This window comes from Chiloscyllium plagiosum, unplaced genomic scaffold (assembly GCF_037043375.1).
Source record: "Chiloscyllium plagiosum isolate Xiang-an unplaced genomic scaffold, Cpla_swu_hap1 HiC_scaffold_15, whole genome shotgun sequence".
Classification (NCBI taxonomy): Eukaryota; Metazoa; Chordata; class Chondrichthyes; order Orectolobiformes; family Hemiscylliidae; genus Chiloscyllium; species Chiloscyllium plagiosum.
Window position 1 is genome coordinate 9808849 of NW_028270153.1, and position 24151 is coordinate 9832999.

Consider the following 24151-nt stretch of genomic DNA (forward strand, 5'->3'; position numbering starts at 1 on the left):
GCTTTTGATCGAAGATACTTCCTTTGTCCCGATCACAATGCTTACTCAATGCGGATATTTGATCAGCTCCTTGTGTATAAATAGAAGTTCGAGGAACAGTTTCATACACGCGTAGGTTTCTGTGTGTGTGTTTCTACACGCTCTGAGTCATGAAACAAGTAGAGAAACAAGTTTCTCTGGTCTGAAGTTAACACAAATAGCAAGATGATACACTATTGACTTTATTTTAATATAGAACGGGACAGTAACAGGTTCAAAGGCAAAGTTAGGCATTCCTGAAATGTGCACCAAAGAAATTTTTGATCATTCCATAGAGAAAGACAGCACTACTGGATCTCATTCTAGGGAACAAAGGAAGAAGTGGGGCAGTAACTGGAGTATGTTTTAGTGGGAGTGTTTGGGAAACACTGTTCGTAATAAATCAGGTCTAGCCAGACAAGGACAAAGGTACAAACAAGCACAAAATAACTTAAAGGGGGAATGTCGGTATGTTGAAATAAATCCAGCCCAATTAAGAATTGTCTGGCAAAATCATGGTCTTCAAAGAGATGATGATTTAAGTTTTGAGACAATCCTAGTGTGGCACCACACTTTTCGACTCTGACTCTCCAGCATCTGCAGTCCTCACTTTCTCCTATTCCTAGGAAGATAGGCTTCCAAAGCTAGAATTTCCAGATGATGAAAAATATAGAAATTAAATTGAAAGAGAATTGTGTTTCAACGATTCTGTCTGACACCTGCACATGTTTGATAAGTCAGAGCCTGCAGACTTCAGTAGGAACAGGAGGGAAGGAAGAGCAATATATTGTTCAAATCTGTTTCATTTTGTGTAGTTCAATTTCAAATTTCTCATAAAAACCTGACAGGTTCCCTGATGTGCTTTACAGAAGGAAGTCCATCGTCATTTCTCAGTCCTATATGTGAACTCCAGTCTCACACCATTGTGGCTGACCCTTAATTCCCTTTAAAGAGGCCCATCACATTAGAGACTGGAGATCATACATTACAGACTGAATTCAATGCTGTGAAGGTGCTCAATCTCTACTGTATCCAATCTTTGTGTGCACTCATCTATACATGAGACTGAGTGTGAGACCAACATTGCATGAATTCAGGGTAACTGAGAACCAATAACCTTTGGTTTTGAACTCATGAGAGCTCGCTACTGAGTATTTTATTTTAATTGGAATATACAATCCAAGAATAAGAAATATATACAAAACCTACTGATTACAGGCAGAAATATCATATTTGTGATCCTTATTAAAGAGCATCTCTTGTCACAACGTGTATTGAAATTGTACACATATTTCAAAGGCTAACATTTCTGAAAATAAACGCTCTCATACTTTTGAGATGAGAGATTTGACACTGTGTACATGGTTTAAAGAAAACTTACATTTATACAGCATTTTCATATCCTTTGAATATCTCAAAGTGTTTTACAGTTTTGAAGTGGAGTCACTACTGTCAGGTAGGGAACATGACAACTCACTTGCACACAGACTCCCTCAACTATGCACCAGGAGTGTCAGACTAAATAATGTGTCTAGGTGTGTGCAGTGCATCTTCCACCTACAACTTTGAGTCGGAGGCGAGAATACTACATGTTGAGACAATAAGAAGCCCAAAGAGAAAGAAATATTGCATAGCAGTGAGCAATGTGTGTGCCCAAATATCCCTCTGCTAATAAATACAAACCAAAGAAAGGCATCGCTGGTTTTCTGGGAGGCTGTCATTGGGTAGTCAGTGAAATAGAAGTGCTCTCCCACATTTGGAAAGTGATTGGAATCAGTGGTACCCCCTCATGAGGCAAGACCTCTATTTTGGTGATGACACTGATTTAAAGGATTAACAATGTCACCTGTCATTGTCACTATCCACGTGCATATAAATCAGGGTAACCCTGTGAAGCCTTCATTCCATGGAGTTGGCACTATCTGACCACGTAGCACATACCTCCCAAGATTGGAAAAGAAATTTGGTGGAAACTGGCTCTTCACTCAACACAGCAACTTTGGACAATCAAGGAATGTTTATGCAGGAAAGTGTCTGAAGAAATCGCTGTCAGATCCACCATCACCAGCCTAAGGGCCGTGTTTCATTAACTGAAACCTGCTGTAAACATTTTTGGCCTTCATTTTATCATTATATTCCATCATCATTTCTAATTTACTGTGACCAAGGGTCAGTCGATTTCCAGACCGTGTAAATCCCCCGGAGGGTTTGCATAAATCTTTGCTGGAGTCATTAGACTCTTCAGCTCGACGAACAGTCTCTCTCTGATTGAGCCTTGGGGAGCAATCCAGCCGCAGTCGTGGGGACGACGGAGGGGTTGGCTTTCTTGCTTCGGAGAAGTCATCCTTTGGCATTTTAGTTGTTCGAGTTGGGACCACAGGAGTTCTTCTTTGCTGGACATCTACCCCTTGACTTTGAAAGTGAGAGTTGACTGGATAATGCATACTGTGCACATTGTTAGGATTTGCATCATAAAAGCCTAACCCACTTTGCCTAGCCAATGGGTCATGGGCTGGATTATTGATTGATTTGCCACTGTCTTTGATTTTACAATCAATGTCGGAAGAGTTATTGGAAGCACAAGGGCTGATTTGCTGGCGTTCCCAGAATGCTTTAGTAGCTGAAGCAGTCAACTGTATGACACTGCGAGGACTACTCCCGGATTGGCTGCTGGATGGATTGGAATGGACAGGTTCCACCAGCCTCTCATTCATCATGTGGTGCTCTGGAAGAATCTGGAGTCTGGATGTATAATAAGAAAGATCTTCATCTGCTGAGGAGGAGAAACGTTCAAGGGGTTTCGACTCTGCGTAAAGGCATCGAAACTCATTATCAAATGCTTGCACTATCTGTCCTGTCAATACTGTGACAAAATTGAGGTGCACCTGTCCCGACAGCCAGGTAAAGCTAGAAAGAAAGAAACATATGGTCAATTATCTTTCAGCACATGAAAGCCTTGTAGATGATTAGGTGTTTTTGATTAAACAATCATAGAATCCCTACAGTGTGGAAACAGGCCATTTGGCCCAACAAGTCCACACCAACCCTCTGAACAGTATCTCACCCAGACCCATCCCCTTACCCTATTATTCGACATGTACCACTGACTAATGCACCTAACCTATACACCAGAGCACTGTTGGCAATTTAGCATGGCCAATTCACCCTAACCTGCACATCTTTGGATTGTGGGAGAAAACTGGAGCACCTGGAAGAAACCCATGCAGACACATGGAGAATGTGCAAACTCCACACAGACAGTCACCCAAGGCTGGAAGCAAACCTGGGTCCCTGCTGCTGTGAGGCAGCAGTGCCAACCACTGAGCCACTGTACCACACCACCTTTGTAGTCAAATGTGGTCTATCTAGTCTGAATCCTCTGCCAACACTACACAGAGCTACCTGCTTGCAACATGTATGCAAAGGTAAGGAAGACTCCATTTTTCCATATGAGAGGTACCCAGACTCCCTTGAGAACTTTCTTCCAATGATATTAATGTTATCACCATCTTACCAGTGTCACAATACTACCAACATCATAAATCTTTTCATTTTTAAGCATGTTTCTGCTGGTATTAGCTCCACTTGGATTATCAAATACATGTCATGTTTAGACGGAATATCTCTTTCAGTTGGGGTTGAAAGATGAGATAGGCTAAACCGGTCATTCATGCCCGAAATCTATAGGCATAGCTAGGGCAAGATTAGCTAGCTGCAGACATCTAATGCATGTCCCACATGAGCTTCCTGTGAAAAAGCATCATAATCAGGATACCACTTTGTTGGCTTTAACTTCCAAGGAAAGTCCTTTAAAAGGAGAGTGTGGGTAGCAGTAGGCAGGAACATGAAGACATTTGCACTCATTTGGCCCTAATAAAGGGTTGTGTCTCCATCCAACATCCCCACCATAAGGAAGTGAGCTCCATACCTTCAGACACCACTTCTTTGTGGTTTCAATGACAGAGTTCTTTGGGCTCCTGTTGGGACAGAACATTCCCCCCTCTAGAAATGACAGGGCAAGTAGAGGGAAAGCCAGATCATGGGGTGGATTGGCACCAGAGAGATACCTACCCACTCCTCATCACCTCAGCAAATAAGTTTTTGACAGGAAGGTACGTGGGTGAACTTCTCGATCCAACACCTTAATGCTACCAATTAATAATCATTTTAAAGCCTAAATCTGCCACTTATCCAGTTACCTTCCTTCCCAAAAGGGAAAGCAAGTCACCCTGCCTGCAGGAGTGGTACTCCAATTCCCTCAATCTGGAGGCAACTGTGGGCATAGATGGGGAGTAGAGAGTGGCAACTGAAACAGTGGCCTACCTTTGCCCCACCCTACGATCCCCTGCAAAGGGACATCTAGCTTCTCACCAGAGCTGATCGCTGACTGGCTGCAATATCCACCAGTCAGCACTTCAGCACCTGTTTGGCACCTGTTCCAGCAGTTCCCTGGATTTCTGCTGGCACAGTTATTCACCTTGATAGACACCTGCTCTCATACAGAGATTAAAGAAAGGCCTCAGTCCCTATATCCAAGTTGGGGACTTGTGCAATTTATGCCCATGAACTGCTTACTAAAATAGGCAATCACACACAGGGTGAGATAAATATGATTAAACTTAGGAGATTGAGGGCACCCAGTACATTTTTCCCCCTCAGCGTTGTGTGTCAGGTGGTGGAGCTGAAATTGTTTTTTAAAGCAGACTGTGTCAACATTGAAGAACAGTATAAATTGGTGGCTAAATGAAAATGGAAGGAGAGGATTCACAGGGGAGGCAATGGCTTATTGGTACTATCAGTAGTGGATTAATCCAAAGACCCAGCTAATATTCTGGAGTTAATCTGGAGTCAAATCCTGCCATAGCAGATAGTGGAATTTGAGTTTTAAAAAATCTGGTATGAAGAGTATTATAATGACCACTAAATAATCGTTGGGGGAAAACCTCATCTGGTTCACTCATGCCTTTTCAGGAAGAAAATTGCCATCCTTACCCAGTCTGGTCTAGATGTGACTCCAGACCTACAGCAAAGTGGCTCACTCTTAACTGCTCTCAGAGCAATGAATACTGACCCAGCCAGTGATTCCCACAGACCATGAATGAATGAAGAAAGATACAAAACTGGAGCAGACGTAAACCATGCAACCCCTTCAGCATTCTCTGCCCTTCTTGGCTGATCTATTTGTGCTTTGAAGTCCACAGTCTCATCTATCCCTGATAACCCTTGATTAACAAGAATCTCTCTCGGACTTCAAAATATTCAATGCCCTGCCTACGTCACTTTCTGAGGTGGGGAGTTCCAATGGCGTACTCCCCTCCCGAGGAAAATAACACATCTTCACATCTCTATCCTGAAAGGATGACCCCTAATTTTTAAACAGTGCCCAATGGTTCTGCACCATAGGAAGCATCCTTTCCACGCCCACCTTGTTAAGGCCATTCAGCATTCTACACATTTCAATCAAGACACACTTCCTTCTTGTAAAATCCAGCAGAAACAAACCTTTCCAATTTAACCTGTCCTCATAGGATAACCTACTTTGGGTCAGAGAGATTGGGCCCCTGTTCAGATGCTGGGCAAATGATGTTGTATTTTTTTTCATTTAATTCCACAACATTGATCCAAATGATTCACTAATCCAGCTCCTGCAAAGACTGTGTCGAAACTAAGCTCCCCTTTAATAGCCATGGGAATTTTAGCTAATCGCCCATTTTAGGATGATCTATTATAAACTACAACATGCCGAGATAGGAAAGCACGGCCCTGCTACCATCAGATTAACAATATCTAAAATAAACAACGCCAACATCATTCCTGTGGTGGAGGGACGTTTGATTTGCATCTCATGGGTTTTTAAGGTTTCTTTTTCAGAATAAAAGCTAAGTTCAGTAAAAGAAAGCATCTATTGTTACAGAACAAAGATTTCACATTATTTTGACCATTTAATGATTTCCTAGACATTGGTGGTGTTGGTGTTTATTTACCACCATCACCAGTTGCCCCAAGGTGGGAATGTTTCTTACACTGAGAGGGCATTAAGGATTACACAAACCATGTATCCCCTCTGCAAAGTATCCGTTGGTTAATTGAGTCTTTAAGAAAATCCTGCAGGTTTCATATTTAGTTCCTTTGCTGCCAGCCCAGAATTTACAGAATTCAGTTTCCCAACAGGATATGACCTCCCCACCTCTGGGTTGATGGCCCAGGATTATAACTGTAGCCACATAAGTCTGGTGAGCTCATTGACAACACGCCATTTTATTTGCAAAGACAGAAACCCTACAGTGCAGAAAGATTGAGCCCATTGAATCTGCACTGACCCTCTGAGAAGCATCCTACAAAAACCTATTTCCCCCCTACATTTCCATGGCCAATCTACCTAACCTAACCAGCTCTGGGAGGGAGCTGGAACACCCAGCAGAAACAAGGAGAAAGCGTAAACTCCACAGAGACAGTTACCCAAGGCTGGGATTGAACTAAACGCCCCGAGGGTGTGATACAACTGTGCTAACCACTGAGTTACCGTGCCACCCAATAAAACTTCTCTTTTTCATTTTGAAATAGTTGCTTCTTTGACAAATTACAGATGAGAAGGGGAGCCAGCTCCCATGCTCCAGGTCAAAATAGCAACTGCTGTGAATTCAACTTGTTAGGCAAATTAATTTTCTTTTCATGAACGATCATGACTCAAGTGTTGAGCAATGTCCTCTGTGCATTTAATTAGTTCCTACGGGTGCTACTTTAACAGTTGTTGGTTCACAGAACATTACTCCATGATATCTCTTATTGACATTGATAGTTGCTGCTGAGCAGAAGGAATGATTCTTACAGGACAGCATGAGATGGTTTATAGCCAAATCAAGTACTTTTCAAGATGTAAAGGGCAGCATGGTAGCTTAGTGGTTAGCACTGCTACCTTACAGTACCAGGGACCTGGGTTCAATTCCAGCCTCAGGTGACTGTCTGTGTAGAGTTTGCACATTCTCCCCGTGTCTGACACAGTCCAAGGATGAGCAGGTTCAGTGGGTTAGTCATGATAAATCACCTGCAGTGTCCAGGCATGTGTAAAGTAAGTGGATGAGCTATAGGACTATTGGTTTGAGGTTCCTGCCCACAAGATGTACAGTGCGTAAACAGACCCTTCGGTTGTCCAACTTGTTCATGCTGACCAGATATCCTAAATAAATCTAGTCCCATCAGTCCACATCCCTTTAAACCTTTCCTATTCATATACCCATCCAGATGCCTCTTAGGTGTTGTAATTGTACCAGGCTCCACCACATCCTCTGGCAGCTCATTCCATACACGCACCACCCTCTGCGTGTAAAAGTTGTCCATTAGTCCTTTTAAATCTTTCCTCTCTAAACTTGTACTCCCCACAATAGGGGAGAGACCTTGTTTATTCACACTATCCAATGCCCCTCATGATTTTATAAACTTCTATAAGGTCACCCCTCAGCCTCAAATGCTCCAGGGAAGCAGCCCCAGCCTAGTCAGCCTCTCCCAATTGCTCAAACCCTCCAAACCTGGCAACATCCTTGTAAATCCTTTCTGAATCCTTTCACATTTCACAAAATCCTTCCTATAGTGGGGAGGCGTGGGTTAGGGACCCTACATGTTTTTGATACACATAAACAAATTGTTCAGGCACCACTTTCTTGAACCACCTGATGAAGGAGCGGCGCTCTGAAAGTTTGGTGCTTCCAATTAAACCTGTTGGACTATAATCTGGTGTTGAGCGATTTTTAACTACTTTCTATTCAATTGCTTTGAAGTTATAATCTGTCACAATCAGCAACCCAGTGGCTAGACTGGTTGACTAGCAACCAATACATTTTGAGATCAATCCTACCACAGCTTTTGTAAATTGAATGCAATAGACCTGGTAATCTGTGGGCTCCCACCGGAGGTAAAAAGTAAGGTTGATTGTAATCTGGGTTCCCGTGCATCATTTAAGGAAGAATTAAACACAATGTAGATCAGATCTAAACAGAGAGCCTGTAAGTGTGTGGGATCAGGTTCTTGGCATTTTGCTAGTAACTTGTGATCTATGAATCATTTGTTCCTGTGTATGACATACAAACAGTTCACAGGATACAATCCCAACATTGCTTTGGCATTTTCAGTCAAAGTTTGATAGATACCGAGCTGTGGAAGTTAAAATACAAATCTACTTTTCTGTCAGATCCCAGTTCATAAACATGATGGAGTGAAGGGACTTCAGCTTTTTGGAGGTCTGGGACATGGAAAGGTAGCACTGCCTTTATGTAGTACCTTTCACCTTGCCAGGATATCACAAAGTGCTTATCGAAGCCAATTACATGCTGTTGAAGCTGAGGAACCTTTGCAATGTCGGAAACATAGCCAATTTGCATATAGCAAATAGTGATGTATCAATGGCCAGGCAGTCTGGTGTAGGTGTCAGTGGAGTCGTAAATATTGGCCACGAAACTGAGAAGGAAGTTTCTGCTCTTCTTTGAAATAGTGCTGAGAGATCTTTCATGTCTACTGGAGACAATGGTTGTTTAATGACTCCTTTCAAAAGCAGCATCTTAGGTAATGGAGCACTCCCGCAGTTCTACTTAGCTGTGCAGTGGATCACCTTGAAGCCTGGCCCTATGTTTACCCAACGTCTGCATATGTGCATTTCCAACAAGGATTGACATTTATTGATGATTTTTTTAATTTCAAAAATATATTTTATTCATAAAATACTTTGACGATCTATACAACTGGACATGCCATACATATGTAAACATTCCATTTGTTTGCATACCGAAACAGAGTAATCATTCCTATTTACAGGTCTGTACGATTACATTTTTAGCTGAGGCGTCAGCAGAGCCCAAATGACTGCGTGGGACCCCTGTTCTTCTTTAGGCAGGCAGACATTGCATGGTGGTCTTTCTCCACCGCGCTTTGGCGGCAGCTGCCCCAAGCTTCAGCGCATCCCTCAACACGTAGTCCTGGACCATGGAATGTGCCAATCTGCAACACTCAGTCGGGGTCAACTCCTTCAGCTGGAAGATCAACAGGTTTTGGACCGCCCAGAGAGAGTCCTTCACCGAGTTGATGATCCTCCAGGCACAGTTGATGTCCGTCTCGGTGTGCGTCCCGGGGAACAGGCCATAGAGCACGGAGTCCCGCGTCACGGCGCTGCTCGGGACGAACCTCGACAAACACCACTGCATTCCTCTCCAGACTTCTTCTGCGTAGGCACATTCCAGGAGGAGGTGTGTGACAGTCTCGTACCCTCCGCAGCCGCTTCGAGGGCAGCGTGCGGTGTGGCTGAGAGTCCGGGCGTGCATAAAGGATCTCACAGGCAGAGCCCTTCTCACCACCAGCCAAGCCATGTCTTGGTGCTTGTTGGAAAGTTCTGGCGATGAGGCATTCTGCCAAATGGCTTTGACAGTCTGCTCAGGGAACCGCTCAATAGGATCCGCCCTCTCCTTTTCCCGAAGGGTCTCAAGGACACTACGTGCTGACCACTTCCTGATGGACTTGTGGTCAAAGGTGTTTTTCTTCATAAACTTCTCCACAAAGGACAGGTGATACGGAACGGTCCAACTACTCGGAGCGTTCCGCGGCAGCGAGGCCAGGCCCATCCTTCGCAACACCGGGGACAGGTAGAACCTCAGTACGTAGTGACACTTGGTGTTTGCGTACCGGGGATCCACGCACAGCTTGATGCAGCCACAAACAAAGGTGGCCATCAGGGTGAGGGTGGCATTGGGTATATTTTTTCCCCCATTGCCCAGATCTTTGTACAGCGAGTCCCTTCGGACCCGGTCCATCTTTGACCTCCATATAAACTGGAAGATGGCCCGGGTGACTGCAGCGGCACAGGTTCTGGGAATAGGCTAGACCTGTGCCACGTATAAAATTTATTGATGATAGGTTGCAGGGAGTGTGGGAGGAAAGTGGGGGTGGTGGTGGGGGCGGGGTTTGCAAGAAGGGGTGGCAATAATAGGCGCACCACCTTTCAGTTCCACTGCGCCGAGGGTAACAATGTGAAAGGCACTGACCTCCTGTTCAAATGTGTAGCCAGAAGATATACCATTTAAAACCATACACTGCCCTCTATGAAACTTTCCTGAATAATACTGAAAGAATCGCAGATGCTGTAAATCATAAACAAAAACAGAAGTTGTTGGAAAAGCTCAGCAGGACTGGCAGCATCTGTGAAGAGAAATCAAAGTTAATCAAACGGAGAAAGGGTCACTGGACCCAAAACGTTAATGCTGATTTCTCTTCACTGACCCTGCCAGACCGGCTGAGCTTTTCCAGCAATTTCTGTTTTTGTTTTTGAAACTTTATTGCTACCTACATCTTTTAAAAATGGGTGTCACGAGCCCCAAAGCACATATGAAACACACCTTTAATGTCCTCAATTCACAGAGTCCCTTTAACTGGTAACTGGATCAGTCACTTCTCAATTATTCACTGATGGGACAAAATTTCCTTCACTTATGTTTGCTTCTATTACCATTTGTGGGTTCCCATTGGCAAAAGGATCAGCAATGAGAGGGTGTGGATTGAAGATTATTTGATTAACAAGCAGAGGGTGTGGAGGGGGAAGACAGGAAGTTTTTTTTTGTAATGCATTGAATTGGGAAATGAATTGAGAAATGAATTAGGAATGTACTGTTCAGAAGCAGATTCACTTATTTTATTATTCTATGAAGAATAAGTTCCAAAATGGGATCGGATGAATACTTGAAATGGAGGAAAATGCAGGATTACGTGGGAAACAGGTGGTATATGTGAAAGTAATTTGATTGCTCTTTCAAAATGTCAGCTCGGCACACTGGCATAATGGCTTCTTTCAGTACTGAAACATAGCGTGGTTGGAGATCAATTATTAAAATCAGGTTAAAATGAAATCTAAATCATCCTAGTTCTGTACAAACTGGCATTTACAGTAAAAGGCAGATATAGGAAACCTTACTTTTATTTCCTTCCCAGCTGCATTAGGACTGGTGTATATTTTTAACGCTTTTTTAAAAAAAGTCTCCTGATGTTTAATGTACCTTTTGTTTGGGTGGGTGGTTGGGTTCAGCTGTATGTTTTTCATTAAAGCAAGGTGTGCTGATTGCATCAGGGAGTTGATTGTTTGAGGATTAATGAGTGTGACAGAGGAAAGGAGCCAAGTCAACGTGTGTTATTAAATCCGAATCAACTGAGGGCAGTGACAGTCTCTGTAACCAATCAGATCGCACAATACTGGGCTTAATAACTCTTTCCAGTAAGGGACACAGCATCAGGATGTTAAAGACTCAGTCCCTTACTGCTATATGATAAAGTCAACTTTTCCTCCCTTATTTCCACATGGACTGTGGGTGTCACTAGCAAGGCCTTGAATTGTTGCTAACTTCCTTTGAACTGAGTGGCTTGCGAGGGCATTAATGAACCCAGTTGAGTTTTTAAACAACTATCAATAATCTTATATTCTTGATGCATTAATTGAATTTGAATGCCACTGGCTGGCATAAAGTCACAGAGTTGTCCAGCACGGAAACAGACCCTTTGGTCCAACTCTTCCATGCCGACTGAATATCCTGAGCTGATCTAGTCCCATTTGCCAGCACTTGACCCATATCTCTCTAAATCTTTTCTATATATATACCCAACCAGATGCCTTTTAAATGCTGTAATTGTACCAGCCTCCAGCACTTCCTCTGGCAGCTCATTCCATACACATGCACCACCCTCTGCGTGAAAAGGTTGTCCCTCAGGTCCATTTAAATCTTTCCCCCCTCACCTTAAAGTATGTCATCTAGCTTTGGACTCCCCTCCCCGGGGGAAAAGATCTTGGCTATTTATCCTATCCATGCCCCTCATAATTTTATAAACCTCTATAAGGTCACCCCTCAGCCTCCCACACTCCAGGAAAACAGCCCCAGCCTGTTCAACCTCTCCCTGTAGCTCAAGTCCTTCAACCCTGGCAACATCCTTGTAAATCTTTTCTGAACCCTTTCAAGCTTAACATCACTTATAGCAGCTATGGCGAGATTTGAACTCACATCCTCAGATCATTAACTGGAGTACTTCAGGAGTACTCAGCTAAAGATGTTAGCATCGTGCCGCTGTATGGGTAACTGACCCACCTTTACAACATAACCAACAAAAACCTGGTGACCTCAGTATTGACACCTTCACTGGTCCCAGCCTCAGCAATCTATTTGATGGGATTTCTCCCACTCTTTAAAAATGCAAAGTACCTCTGGCAACAACATTCACTATTTCAAATAATACAGTTCATTTATCCATGACTCATTTAAAAATAAGGATTACCCAAAGACAATACTGCTTTCCTTTTTTTAAAAAAAAGGACTCGTACCTGACTCATCACTTTTGAACAAGCACAACAGGATCTGGTCTTCCCAGGTTTATTTTAAATAATGCCCATCCACAGATTTACATCTTAGCCTGAAGGCTGACACAAAGCTTTACTTTGATGTTTTGTGCTTATCTGTACAGTTCCCATTAAATGTCATGGACACAACAAAGTAACAACGTTTTAAGTAGCAAAGTCTCCATTTGGGAACAGTCTCTTTTTAACAAGATATTAACAGTTACACTTCACGGACAGAATCCCACCCAAATCAGCTGTTAGCAGCTGATTGAAACTGCTTGACTTTGCCTGAAATTAACAGAGCCTTTTAGGTATCTAAGGATGGAGTATGACCTGGCATTGTCCTCCACTTAATGTATTAATTACAAGCAACAACTTAGGCACTGACTCTTACATTGACAATCAATGATCAGTAGTGTTTTACATTAATTGACAGTCTGGATTAGTGGTGCTGGAAAAGCACAGCAGTTCAGGCAGCATCCGAGGAGCAGTAAAATCGACGTTTCGGGCAAAAGCCCTTCATCAGGAATTAATTGACAGTCGCTCCATTATAAATGGCGATTGTAAACAGTGGGGACAGTATTGCTGAAAATTACAATTCACTAAACAAAGTTGATATCAGCTCAGTAATGCATATTCACTGATCTGCTCCTCTTACATAACAGCAAGCAAACCCCACTTCTATAGGTATTTTTTTAACGAGAATACAAAATTCAGAGTGTATTTGCATTTATGTCTGGGTGTTCTGGTTTCCTCCTACGGTCCAAATATGTGCAGAAAAGGTGAATTGGCCATGCTAAATACCCCATAGAGTACAGGGATGTGCAGGTTAGATGGATTAGTCATTGGAAATGTAGGGTTGTAGGGTAGGGGAATGGGTCTGGGTGGGATACTCTTTGGAGGGTCAATGTGGACGTGTTGGGCCAAATGGCCTGTTTCCACACTGTAGGGATTCTATAATTTTTTTTAAAAAGCTCAGAGGTTTTGAAAGACATAAAAATGCCAGTTCTTTAGTGTTTTTTGGTCAATAAGTGCCCCTCTCAGATTCTCTCCATTCAAATATCCACTGAACTTTGACACTAATCAGCAAATCACAATCAGCAGAATCTAAAATACAATTCAGAGCAGTAATTGTGAATGGTTTCCAGTCCCATTTCACTAACTGAGGTGAAGCACTGAGACCTGGCTGGAACATGTGAAAACAACAGTCTCAACTTAATTTGCTAGCACTGCCATAATATTATGCCCATCCCTATATGGCCTTTTTCACTTCCTTACTACCACACAGTGTAATGCATTCAGTCACCATGACCTCAGGCTAAGGGTGGGGTAAAATGAAGGAAAAACTATTAATTCATTCAGTTAAAAAAAACAAGATTTCCAGCAGCAAAAAAAAAAGCCCAAAAGAATCACAGAATCCTTACGGTGGATAAGTGAGCCACGTGGTCCATCAAATTCACACTGACCCTCTAAAGAACATCCCACCACCCTATCGCTGTAAACTTGCACTTCCCATGGCTAACCCACCTAACCTGCACATGCCTGGACACTATGGGCAATTTAGCATGGCCAATCCACCTAATCTGCACATCTTTGAACTACAAGAGGAAACCTACGGAAACACGGGGAGAATGTGCAAACTCCACACAGACATTCATCCAAGGCTGGACTTGAACCTGGGTAACAGTGCTAACCAGTAGTAAGAAGCCAAGTTGTACCTTCTGACCAATACTCTGTACAAAGTGGGAAATTGTCATCCTGATTAACTCCATCTTTCCCCAAAACCTGATCATGATCAACCAGTAATGTCTAGTCAGTGTATCTACAGCCAATGGGATATATTTTAAATTCAGTAATTTTGTTGATCCAATTACATTTAAAATGAAATAGCCACAGATGTCAATGGAAGCCTAACACACGCTCTCCCTTCCACCTTCTCGGTATCTTTGTTGAGTTCCTTTCTTGGGACAAGGCCAATGTCACTCCTGATACTAATCTATAAAAAGTGGAGTGCAGCCAATTCGGATTTCAGATCGGTCTGATTTGGGAAGGAGGGGAGAGAAACTGTGAAATTGTACTTTTGAAACAGTCTCCTAACACTGAGGCTAAGCTGCAATATTAAAGATAGAGTTTAGGGAACTGAAGTGTCATATTACAACAACCTATATTCACATACACTGGGACCACTGTTATTTGTGAAATACATAAATGATTTGGAGGAAGGTGTAGGTTGCCTCATTAGCAAGTTTGCAGTTAACACTAAGATTGGTGGAGTAGCAGATAGTGAAGGGAACTGTCAGAGAAGACAGCAGAATATAGATAGATTGGAGAGTTGGGCAGAAAAATGGCAGATGGAGTTCAATCTGGACAAACGTGAGGTGATGCATTTTGGAAGATGCAATTCAAGAGCAAACTATACAGTAAATGGAAAAGTCCTGGGGAAAATTGATGTATGGGGAGATCTGGGTGTTCAGGTCCATTGTTCCCTGGATGTGGCAACTCAGGTCAGTAGAGTGGTCAAGGCAGCATACAGCATGCTTTTCTTCATCGGGCGGGGTATTGAGTACAAGAGTTGGCAGGTAATGTTACAGTTGTGTAAGCCTTTGGTTCAGCCACATTTTGAATAAAGCGTATAGTTCTGGTCGCCACATTACCAAAAGGATGTGGATGTTTTGGAGAGGGTGCAGAAGCGATTCACCAGGATGCAGACCATTGCTGAATCAACTGAAAACAGACAGGTGGGGTAGTTTAGTTTAAGATTATCTTCAGCATGGACTGGTTGGACCAAAGGCTCTGTTTCTGTGCTGTATGACTCTATGTCACAACAGGTGTGGGGGATGGGGGTTGGGGTAAGGGCATGGGAGAAGATGCCCAAGCCCTGAAATTGTTGAACTCAATATTGAGTCCTGAAGGCTGCAGGGTCTCCAAGTGGAAAACAAGGTGCTGTCCTTCCAGCTTGCACCGAGTTTCGCTGGAGCACTGCAGAAAACACGACACAGAGATCTCAGCCAGGGAACAGGGTGGGGTGTTAAAGTGGCAGGCAACTGGAAGCTCAGGGTCTTTTTTGCAAACAGAACGTAGTGTGTGTTTCGCTGACCACATTGCGAGGAGCAAATACAGTGGAGTAGATTGTGTGAAGTGCAGGTATAGCACTGCTTCACCTTGGGTAGTGAGGAATGTATGGGCATGTATTGTATAAGTAGGTGTAAGGGGGGGGGGGGGGGGAGGTACTGGGAAAGGAGGAGGTGTGGACCAGGGTGTCCTGGAGAGAACAATCCCTGCAGAAGGCTGACAAGGGAGGGGAGGGGAATGTGTGTCTGGTGGTGGCATCCCGTCGGAGGTGGCAGAAATGGCGGCTTATGATTCTCTGGATGTGGATGCTGGGGGAATGAAAGTGAGGAACCTGTCACTGTTATGGGAGGGAAGAGAAAGGGCAAGGGCAGAAACGAGGGAAATGAGTTGAACATGGCTGAGGGTCCTGTGAAGCACGATGGTAGGTGGAGGTAAAAAATTGGACATTTCTGAAACCCCCCTTCCGGAAGGTGGCATCATTGTAACAGATGTAACAGAGATGGATAATCTGGGAGAATGTAATAGAGTCTTTACAAGGAGGAAATTTGGATAAGCTGATTCCTCTGAAGAATAGAAGGTGGAAGTCTGGCTAAGAGAGTACTGATCATTTCAATACTTGGAGAAATTAAAGGCATGAGTACATGTTAAAATGACAGCAGTTAGGAAGAAAGCATGGGAAGATTGATAAGGCAATAATTTGAAATATTCAGTGTAAATCATGTGCTCTTTATTTACCTGTATGAACCTGCCACCACTTGTTCCAGGTCAATTATCATGAACTTTTCCAGGACTTGGCCACTAAACTTTTTCCCAGACTTTGTACAGTATGTGTCTCCCACCACGCTCCTGATCCGCATGTTCTGGAAGAGGAAAATATACTGTATGAGTATTTGGGAGAGAGGTTAATCAAGCTGTAAAACTCAGCCTCTGGTGCTCCACTTGAACTTCAAACAACAATTGACTTTGTAATTGCCTGGTACGGAGTGAAACCAACTCTACACCATTGTTAGAGAATGAAGAAACCCACTAAGATGGGTCTGGGTCTGGTAGACATCCAAAGATTTTTATAATCGCACCAAGTTTCCTGAAAAATATTTACTAGTTAAGACAGTGTTTCTATTTGTTCAATATCACAATCTAATTTTAGTCCAGCCAAAGAGTACTGATGGATTTCCTGATCAGCCACTGGAGTGGCTAATGTTAAATGCCCACACCACACTGAAGGGCATCAGATACCAGTCCTCCAGAGAGTGGCAATTTCCTCAGTACTCTCATTACTTTCTCTGCCACAAATCACCTTTCACAGATCTGTACTGATTAGACTAGACTATTAGACTTTTTACAGTGTGGAAACAGGCCCTTCGGCCCAACAAGTCCACACCGACCCGCCGAAGCGTAACCCACCCATACCCCGACATTTACCCCTTACCTAACACTACGGGCAATTTAGCATGGCCAATTCACCTGACCTGCACATCTTTGGACTGTGGGAGGAAACCGGAGCACCCGGAGGAAACCCACGCAGACACGGGGAGAACGTGCAAACTCCACACAGTCAGTCGCCTGAGGCGGGAATTGAACCCGGGTCTCTGGCGCTGCGAGGCAGCAGTGCTAACCACTGTGCCACCGTGCCGCCCACTGTGCCACCGTGCCGCCCACTATGATCTCACTGTTGGTATTTCCAATGCAAGATGCATTCTCCTGATGTATCACAACCCTGGGCATTAGAATACCTTTTACTGTCATGTGTATTCGAGTACAGAAGTACAGGAGGCGAGTGAAAAGTTTTAGAATGTTGCCTCTTTTGGTGCCATCTTAGGTACAAAGGATCCAGTTACAGATCTTAAATACAAAAGACATAACTAAAAAGATAGACCAGGGGTGGGGAACCTGCAGCCTAAGGCCGCATGAAGCCTTCTCGGCCATTGTGTGTGGCCTTTTGAATGAATCCAAATTTTGCAGAACAAATCTTTTATTTTTTATTAATTTTTTTCATCCTTTATTATTTTTATTTTAATCTTAAAATGAATGTATTTAAAATAGCAGAGAGTAAAAGAAAATTCAACTAAATAATCCTCACAGACTGACTGCCACAATTAAAAAATTGGTAAGTCATAAGGGCTATTGGTAAGTCTTGGATGTGGTCTTATTAGATTACAATGTGGCCTTCCAACATGAAGAGGTTCCCCACCTCTGGGAGAGACGTTAGTCAGATAAACAAGTTACAAATAAATATTACCATTGTAGTAGCTCAGCGCAGGGGCTTCCACACGTGGTCTGACCACCCACGCCAGGCCCTAGTCCAACAACCATCCCCAAGCCTCCAGTCCACTCCACACCAACTCTCAGCTACTCAGAGGTAAGTTTTCTTAGGGATTCACTCCCCCCCCCGCACCGCATTCAGTCTCCGCTCGGGGACTCATTCCCCTCCCCCTGCCCTGGCCTTCACTCCGGGACTCACTCCCCTCTGCTCCCCCCAGCGCCAGCCTCTGCTCCAGAATTTGCCTGACTGCCGCCATCTTGCCAAAGAAGCCATGCCTCCATTTCTATCTAATGATGTAATCAGGATAAAATTCTGGATTGGTTATGGCAAGACAGGAGACCTTGCAAACCACTTGCTGGCTCTCTCCAAGAACAACTCTCCTAGTCCATTTCCAATCCCATTGCCCTGCCTTCTCCCACAGTCCTCTTCATTACATAACAGAACAGGCTGAAGGGATTGAATAGCTTCCTGGTTTTCTTGCTTTCATCGGAACAGAGTAAAAAGGAAGAGTAGGCCATTCAGCTCCTTGAGCCTGCTCTATCTATCAGGATTAGTTTAACCTGACGTCATGTTTAACACAACATCACCGAGCAGCCATTGACAACAGTCCTCTTGCATTGGGAATTTTGGTATAATATTGAACAAAGATTCTGCAGCAACTTATGATGTGCCTTGAGACAATAGGTGTCTACCACAAACGAAGCTTGCCGTTTTAGAAAAGAATCACCATTTCCTGTTGACACAAGATTGGATAAGCAAGAAACACTTACAGTCACGTGATCCTTTTGAATGTCAAGCTCATCACACATTAGCATAAAGTGTTCCAGGTTAGTTTCGTCCAGAAGTAGGTAGACGGGGACTCCTCGCTTCGCAGAAGCTTCCAACAAATCACAAAATATGTCAACATCAGTGAACAGATCCATCATAATCGCAATGAGCTGCAAAGAAAAGAGGGCATGAACAATTAAGAAACACCAATTCCATTCTTATACATCCTTCCTACTTTTTCAAAAGGACTTGTTGAAAACACAGTAGAAACAAACACTATAGCACGTGAAGGTGGCTCCAACAGTAATTTTTGAACAGTTTCAAACCTTCTCCCTGGATTTAAAACAGCAGAAGGAGCACCAGGAGATAATTAGCCTGAATGAAAGCAACTGCATGGAACAGTGAAAAAGCAGCAATTAATTTAAATTGCTCGAGATGACAGATGGCAAAACATCTTAAAATCTGATCAGTGAATTTTATATTTGAGGCAGATCAGATCATACATTGTCACAACCCAGAAACTGACCATCAGTCCTTTCCTTCACCTCAGCTCCTTTATTCCATTGCTTCCCATACCCCATTATATCCCTCTCTGCCAAGCAATTACCTAATTCCCACAATAAAGATATAGAGACATTGATTCAGCAACACTCTGTGACAGACTATTCCACATCCAACCATTCTCCGACTAAGCTTTTTTTATTTTAAAATAACTTTCCATTTAATACTTTTTGTGACTATTTCTCTATCTTTTCCTTTCAGCTGTGTCTGCTGCTGAAACCATCAGTTATGCCTGTGGCCAGTTCATGGAGCATTCAAATTATCTTCCATTGTTCACTCCATAAACGATCATTTATCTAAATCCTTAAAACCAATACCCAATCATTCACTCATCCTCTTCTGGCTCCTCAATACCTCAAATTTAAAATGTTAATCCTTTTATTATTTTAGCCAAAGTGATGACATGATCTATGAGCTCCTTCTCCCTATCCCTCACATACTTCAGCCTTTAAACCTATTAAACTCTTGGTTCTTCTGACTGTGCTCCATCGTGTTGACCTTGCTCATACGTGACCCACCAATGGCTGCCATGCTTCAGTCAATCCTAACGCTTTGGAAGTCTGTCCCAAAATCTCATTAACTCATCTTTATCAAGATCCTACCCAATTCTCCCCCCCTTCCCCTCCTAATTTTTCTCTTCATTCAGGTTTCCAATTTATTCATTCACAAGTGTCACCACTGTCCAGTTAAATGGGGCATCGTTAGCAATCAAGCGAGCACTTCCTCAATCTGAGCCAAATTATGGAGAGGATCACCCCAATGCCACTTCTGTCCCTACGCATTTCCCACAGCAGTTAATGTGGCATATCACTACAGGAAATTACATCAACAACCCTAAACAACCTAAACACAAATAGAAAGCAGGTCATAACACCAGAGGCTTACTGATGTTACCGAATATGGTGACAAAACGTCTGAAAACAAACCTTCCAGCTCAGTGAGCAAACTTACATCCACAATCTGGGACCTGGCTAATATTGTCATCCGATGCTCAACGAGGGCCAGCTCTTTGGCCGCTGACTTCACCACACAGTTTTCAGCAACTACTCCCGCCTGTGCATTTTAATTTACTCGCCCTGCCCAATGTCACACCAAATAACACAGATGAACAAATGAACAATGAGCCAATACCCATCACTTTGAAAAAAATCAGCCAGAGTTCACAGGAATTCAAACCTGAGGCTAGACGTACATTTTATTTCAAGCAAATATATTGTAGAAAAATGTGCCTGCAGAGATGTACCTTTAAAAGCTATTGTAAAGTAATCAGGAAGTTTCCGGAGGGGATGAATTCGCAGAACAGTTGGTCTGGGAATCCATATGTGCTGAATTTTGTTCACAAAATGTACAATTGCTGCATCTGTAAAGTCAGGGCCCAATACTAAACCTTAGTTCCTTAGAGCTGGTAAACTGTAGAGAACTTGGTTAATGAAGGGAGGAGAAGATTCTGATCTCTGGTCTGTTCCCAAGATGCACAGCAAGATCCCTAGAGAATCGTGAACTTGATGAGAAATGCTCTTTGGTCGATCTGATACTTTCTGGTTTTCCAATGCAAAGAAACCATGTGTTGCAGACAGGCACATTCCAGGGTCTAGGAACAGTCTAAAGCTTGTGAAAGCTGCTGCGAGGGTGCACTGGGGAAAGGCTACTGTCAATGATAGTACACTGAGAGGCTGGTTCCTCTTAAATAGCTCTTGGGCTGAATACTTGTCACTGAATGGATATAGCAAGCATCACATGTACAGCAATTGGATTGAAGCATATAAGAATGCAACTTGTTCAATGGAGAAAAGTTGTGTTTTATTTCATCTTCTTCAAAGTCCCATTTGTAACATACTTAGACAGTTTATGAACAAGGTATACTTTTACAAAAACTGAAGTAAGGGAGGGATCCCTCGGCGGTGAAATAACCATCAGGATCCCCTTTTTGTCTCAGAATCCTCCAAGATTTGCCTCATTAGCCAAAGTAATTTGCTCCAGAACTGGGACATCTGATCCTTTGACCTTTTTACAGTCATGTCGGACCATCTGCACGTCCTGTTATACGATTCAGGACACACGTCAAAAACGGACAGGAGTGAAAGGGCAACCTTTAACAGCCGCCAACAGGTGGCAGTGATGTTTCTGTTGTCCATTGTTGATACCCAGGTTCAAGGTGCCTTCACCTGCTGAGGTTGGAGATGTTCCTGGGGTCAGGAAAAATGGGCCTGGCCTCCTTGACATGGAATGTCACTGGAAGTGGCTGAATAAATCACTCCATTCAAGGGAAATTATGTTTGGGCAACAACTTGCTGACATTCCATGAAAGAATTTTTTTTAAAAAAGCAAAAAATTGGAACCAGTAAAACCACACAGGCCGTATTTTAATTTTTTTTGCAGAAAGGCATTTTTTGACAAATGCCTCGAAGTACATTACTAACTGTTTTAAAGTGGACTTTGGATAATGTACAAAAATTCTGTTTCTTAATTGAGTACTTTGCACTCTTACATATCTCAATCCAATTGCGAAATTGTAACATGAACTAATTGTGACATTAAGTATGTGCATAAGTATAAGCCTGAACACACACATCAGCCGGTTTTGTAACACTTTTTACCCGACTGTTAGAATACTGAATGGACTCACAAACTCTTAACATTCGCCTGTGCCTGTGTTTTTTGTTTTTGCCGCTGTTTACATATTATTTACTTATCTATGCAACTTAATGCTGTGATCTGCCTGTATTGCTCGCAAGACAAAGCTTTTCACTGTGCCTCAGTACACGTGACAATAAATTCAATTCATTCATTCAGTCATTCAACACAAACAAACAACCAAAGAGTTCTAAACGTTACTGGCGCTTGGTAGACAGGTAATATGTTTAACATAATACAAATATACATATAGGCAATCTATATACATTTACATTCTTCAGTTAATCTTCATTTAGGTAGCATGAGGTGCTTATAGCGCCATGTATTCTGTTTAACCAATTCAACTGCAATGCACATTTCTGGGCTGCTGCATTCAGGGTGAACTATAAAATGGATTGATAATATATGAATTAAACATAATTCGAAATAAGAGTGAAAAAGACCAGGTTGGGAAGCTGGGCAATTGGATTGCAAGGGACCAATGGGAGCGAAAACTCAGCAACAAGTTGATGTTCCGACTGCGAAGCAGATCCTGGGATGTCATTTCACTTAATAAACAAAAAGTAAACACCTCAAACAGGAAGCTCAGATGTTTGTAAAGGACTCAAATGAAACGTTAAATGAAACAAGAAGGATGTCTCTGTACATCTCTGAGAAGGACTGGAGTAGATGCATGGCTATTTGTACAAATATGTGAACAGGAATAGGCTGCTCAGCCCTTCCAACCCTGCTTCACCATTCAATAAAATCACAGCTAAAGAGATTTTAATCTCAATTCTACATTCCCGAGAATCCTCTTGGTCATCAACAATCTAAATCAACCTCTGCCTTAAATATGCCTAGATTTTGCAATCCACTGTCTCTGGAGGAAGGAAGCAGCTTATTCTGCTGTGATGACTCTTTTGTTTATTCTGTCCATTTTGACAATCACGTCACCTGACGAAACAGCTGCTCTTGAAAGCTTGTAATTTTAAACAACTCCCTGTCGGACTATAACCTGGTGTTGTGTGATTTCTGACCATGTTGATTGCGGTGGAACATCACACTAAACCCTGAGCTCATTCTGTGCCCATGTTCGATCTTAGGACCCATCCATGATGGTTGAGGCACTTCAGTTACACAAACAGTTTGGAAAGAATTAGTCTCTGCAAATGCTGAAGGAAGGTTTACCAGAAATGGTCAAAATCCTAATGTTGATAGAGCAAAAGCAACTGTTTCCAGGGAGAGGGTTCAACAGCAACCAGAGGGCAGTGAGTGAAGAACCATAGTGGACAGGAGTGTGTTTTTGGTGAAAAGCGAGGTGGAAGAAAATCCAAAACTAAACTTCCCAAAGGACAGTGGATAAATACTTGCTAACGAATGCAGGGTTAGGGAGAAAGAGTAGGGGAGTAGGATCAATGGGTCTTACAAGGGGCTGGGGGAAATGGGCTTCATGCTAAAGGTAATATCTGCTACTTCCTTTCAGTTGTAACACTTGAAAGTGCACAACATCAGGTTATGGTCCAACAGGGAATACAGAGCTTGCATTTCTAATTAAACCTGTTGGACTGTAACCTGGTGGTGTGTGAATTTTAACTTTGTCGACACCAGTCCAACACTGACCCCTCCACATCTTGGGGAAAGTAGACAATGCACCTACCGACTTGGCTTTGCTGAGCAGCTGCCGGATGGTGTCCTTGATGCTGTGGGTCTTGTCTCTTTGGAAGATGACCTGGGTATCCGAGGGCAGACAGACACTGCCGTGGCCTCTGGACCAGCCCAGGTCCAGGACAGGAGCCTCGGAGTCGGACTGCATGGGGAAGTAGGTGCCCGAGGCCAGCTCCGACTGCGTGTCCCCGGCTTCCCAGTCACTACAGCCGGCCTCGGCCAGCCTGGCCACTCCGGCCCTCTGGCTGATGTAGGCGATCTCCTGCTCGGAGAGGAAGCTCAGTTCCTTCTCGCTAGCCAGTGCCCGGCGGTAAGCGGCGGGCCCGGACTCCAGCAGCGCGTCTGTAGCCAGCCTGGCCACCTCGCTGTGACTGAGCTCCAAGCCGGAGCTCTGTCGATAGGAACTCTTCACCTCCAGCAACCTCTGAGCCAGCTTCCCCAGGGGCTTGCGGGAACTGCCTTTGGGCAGTAAGTTCCCATTCACATTCATCATCTTGGTCAAACTCTCCTTGTCTCTGGCCACTCCACCTCAGTGCTGGAGCAGGGAACTATGTCTCTCTCTCTCCCCACTCCCTGCAACAAGTACTGAATAATACAGCTCATTCCCTAGAGGCTGAAACTGATCCTCAGCCACACCTCCCACCTGTTCACCTGCCGACCAACCGGATCTGAACACAACCATCCAAAATTCCTCCCAGGGTAACCCGAAATCTTCCTTTCAGTCCCGGGAATAAAGCAAACAGAGTTTGTTGGAGAAACTCAGCAACAGAGAAAACAAGAGCCCAGTGACCCTTCTTCAGAGCAAATCACATTATGTTCAAAGTTAAAAATCA

At 43.4% G+C, this 24151-nt stretch overlaps 1 protein-coding gene across 1 annotated transcript; it reads right to left on the reverse strand.

Moving 5' to 3' along the window:
• Positions 1 to 209: 209 nt before the first annotated feature.
• On the reverse strand, positions 210 to 23892 carry sack1c (scaffolding CK1 anchoring protein C). Its single transcript, XM_043710868.2, has 4 exons — positions 23311 to 23892; positions 18479 to 18646; positions 16181 to 16305; positions 210 to 2925 (listed from the first exon to the last, which is right to left on the reverse strand). The coding sequence occupies exons 1-4, from the start codon at positions 23809 to 23811 to the stop codon at positions 2088 to 2090; spliced, it is 1632 nt and encodes a 543-aa protein (XP_043566803.2). The 5' UTR covers positions 23812 to 23892; the 3' UTR covers positions 210 to 2087.
• Between the last annotated feature and the right edge of the window lie 259 nt (positions 23893 to 24151).

Bases quoted from the DNA above. Each gene is read 5' to 3' on its own strand.
- sack1c (XM_043710868.2), bottom strand. From the start codon at position 23,811: ATGATGAATGTGAATGGGAACTTACTGCCCAAAGGCAGTTCCCGCAAG. The intron at 18,647-23,310 runs GTAGGTGCATTG...TTTTCTTTGCAG, and splicing joins TGCTCAGCAAAGCCAAGTCG to CTCATTGCGATTATGATGGA. The intron at 2,926-16,180 runs GTAAATAAAGAG...CTTTCTTTCTAG, and splicing joins GTGGTGGCAGGTTCATACAG to CTTTACCTGGCTGTCGGGAC.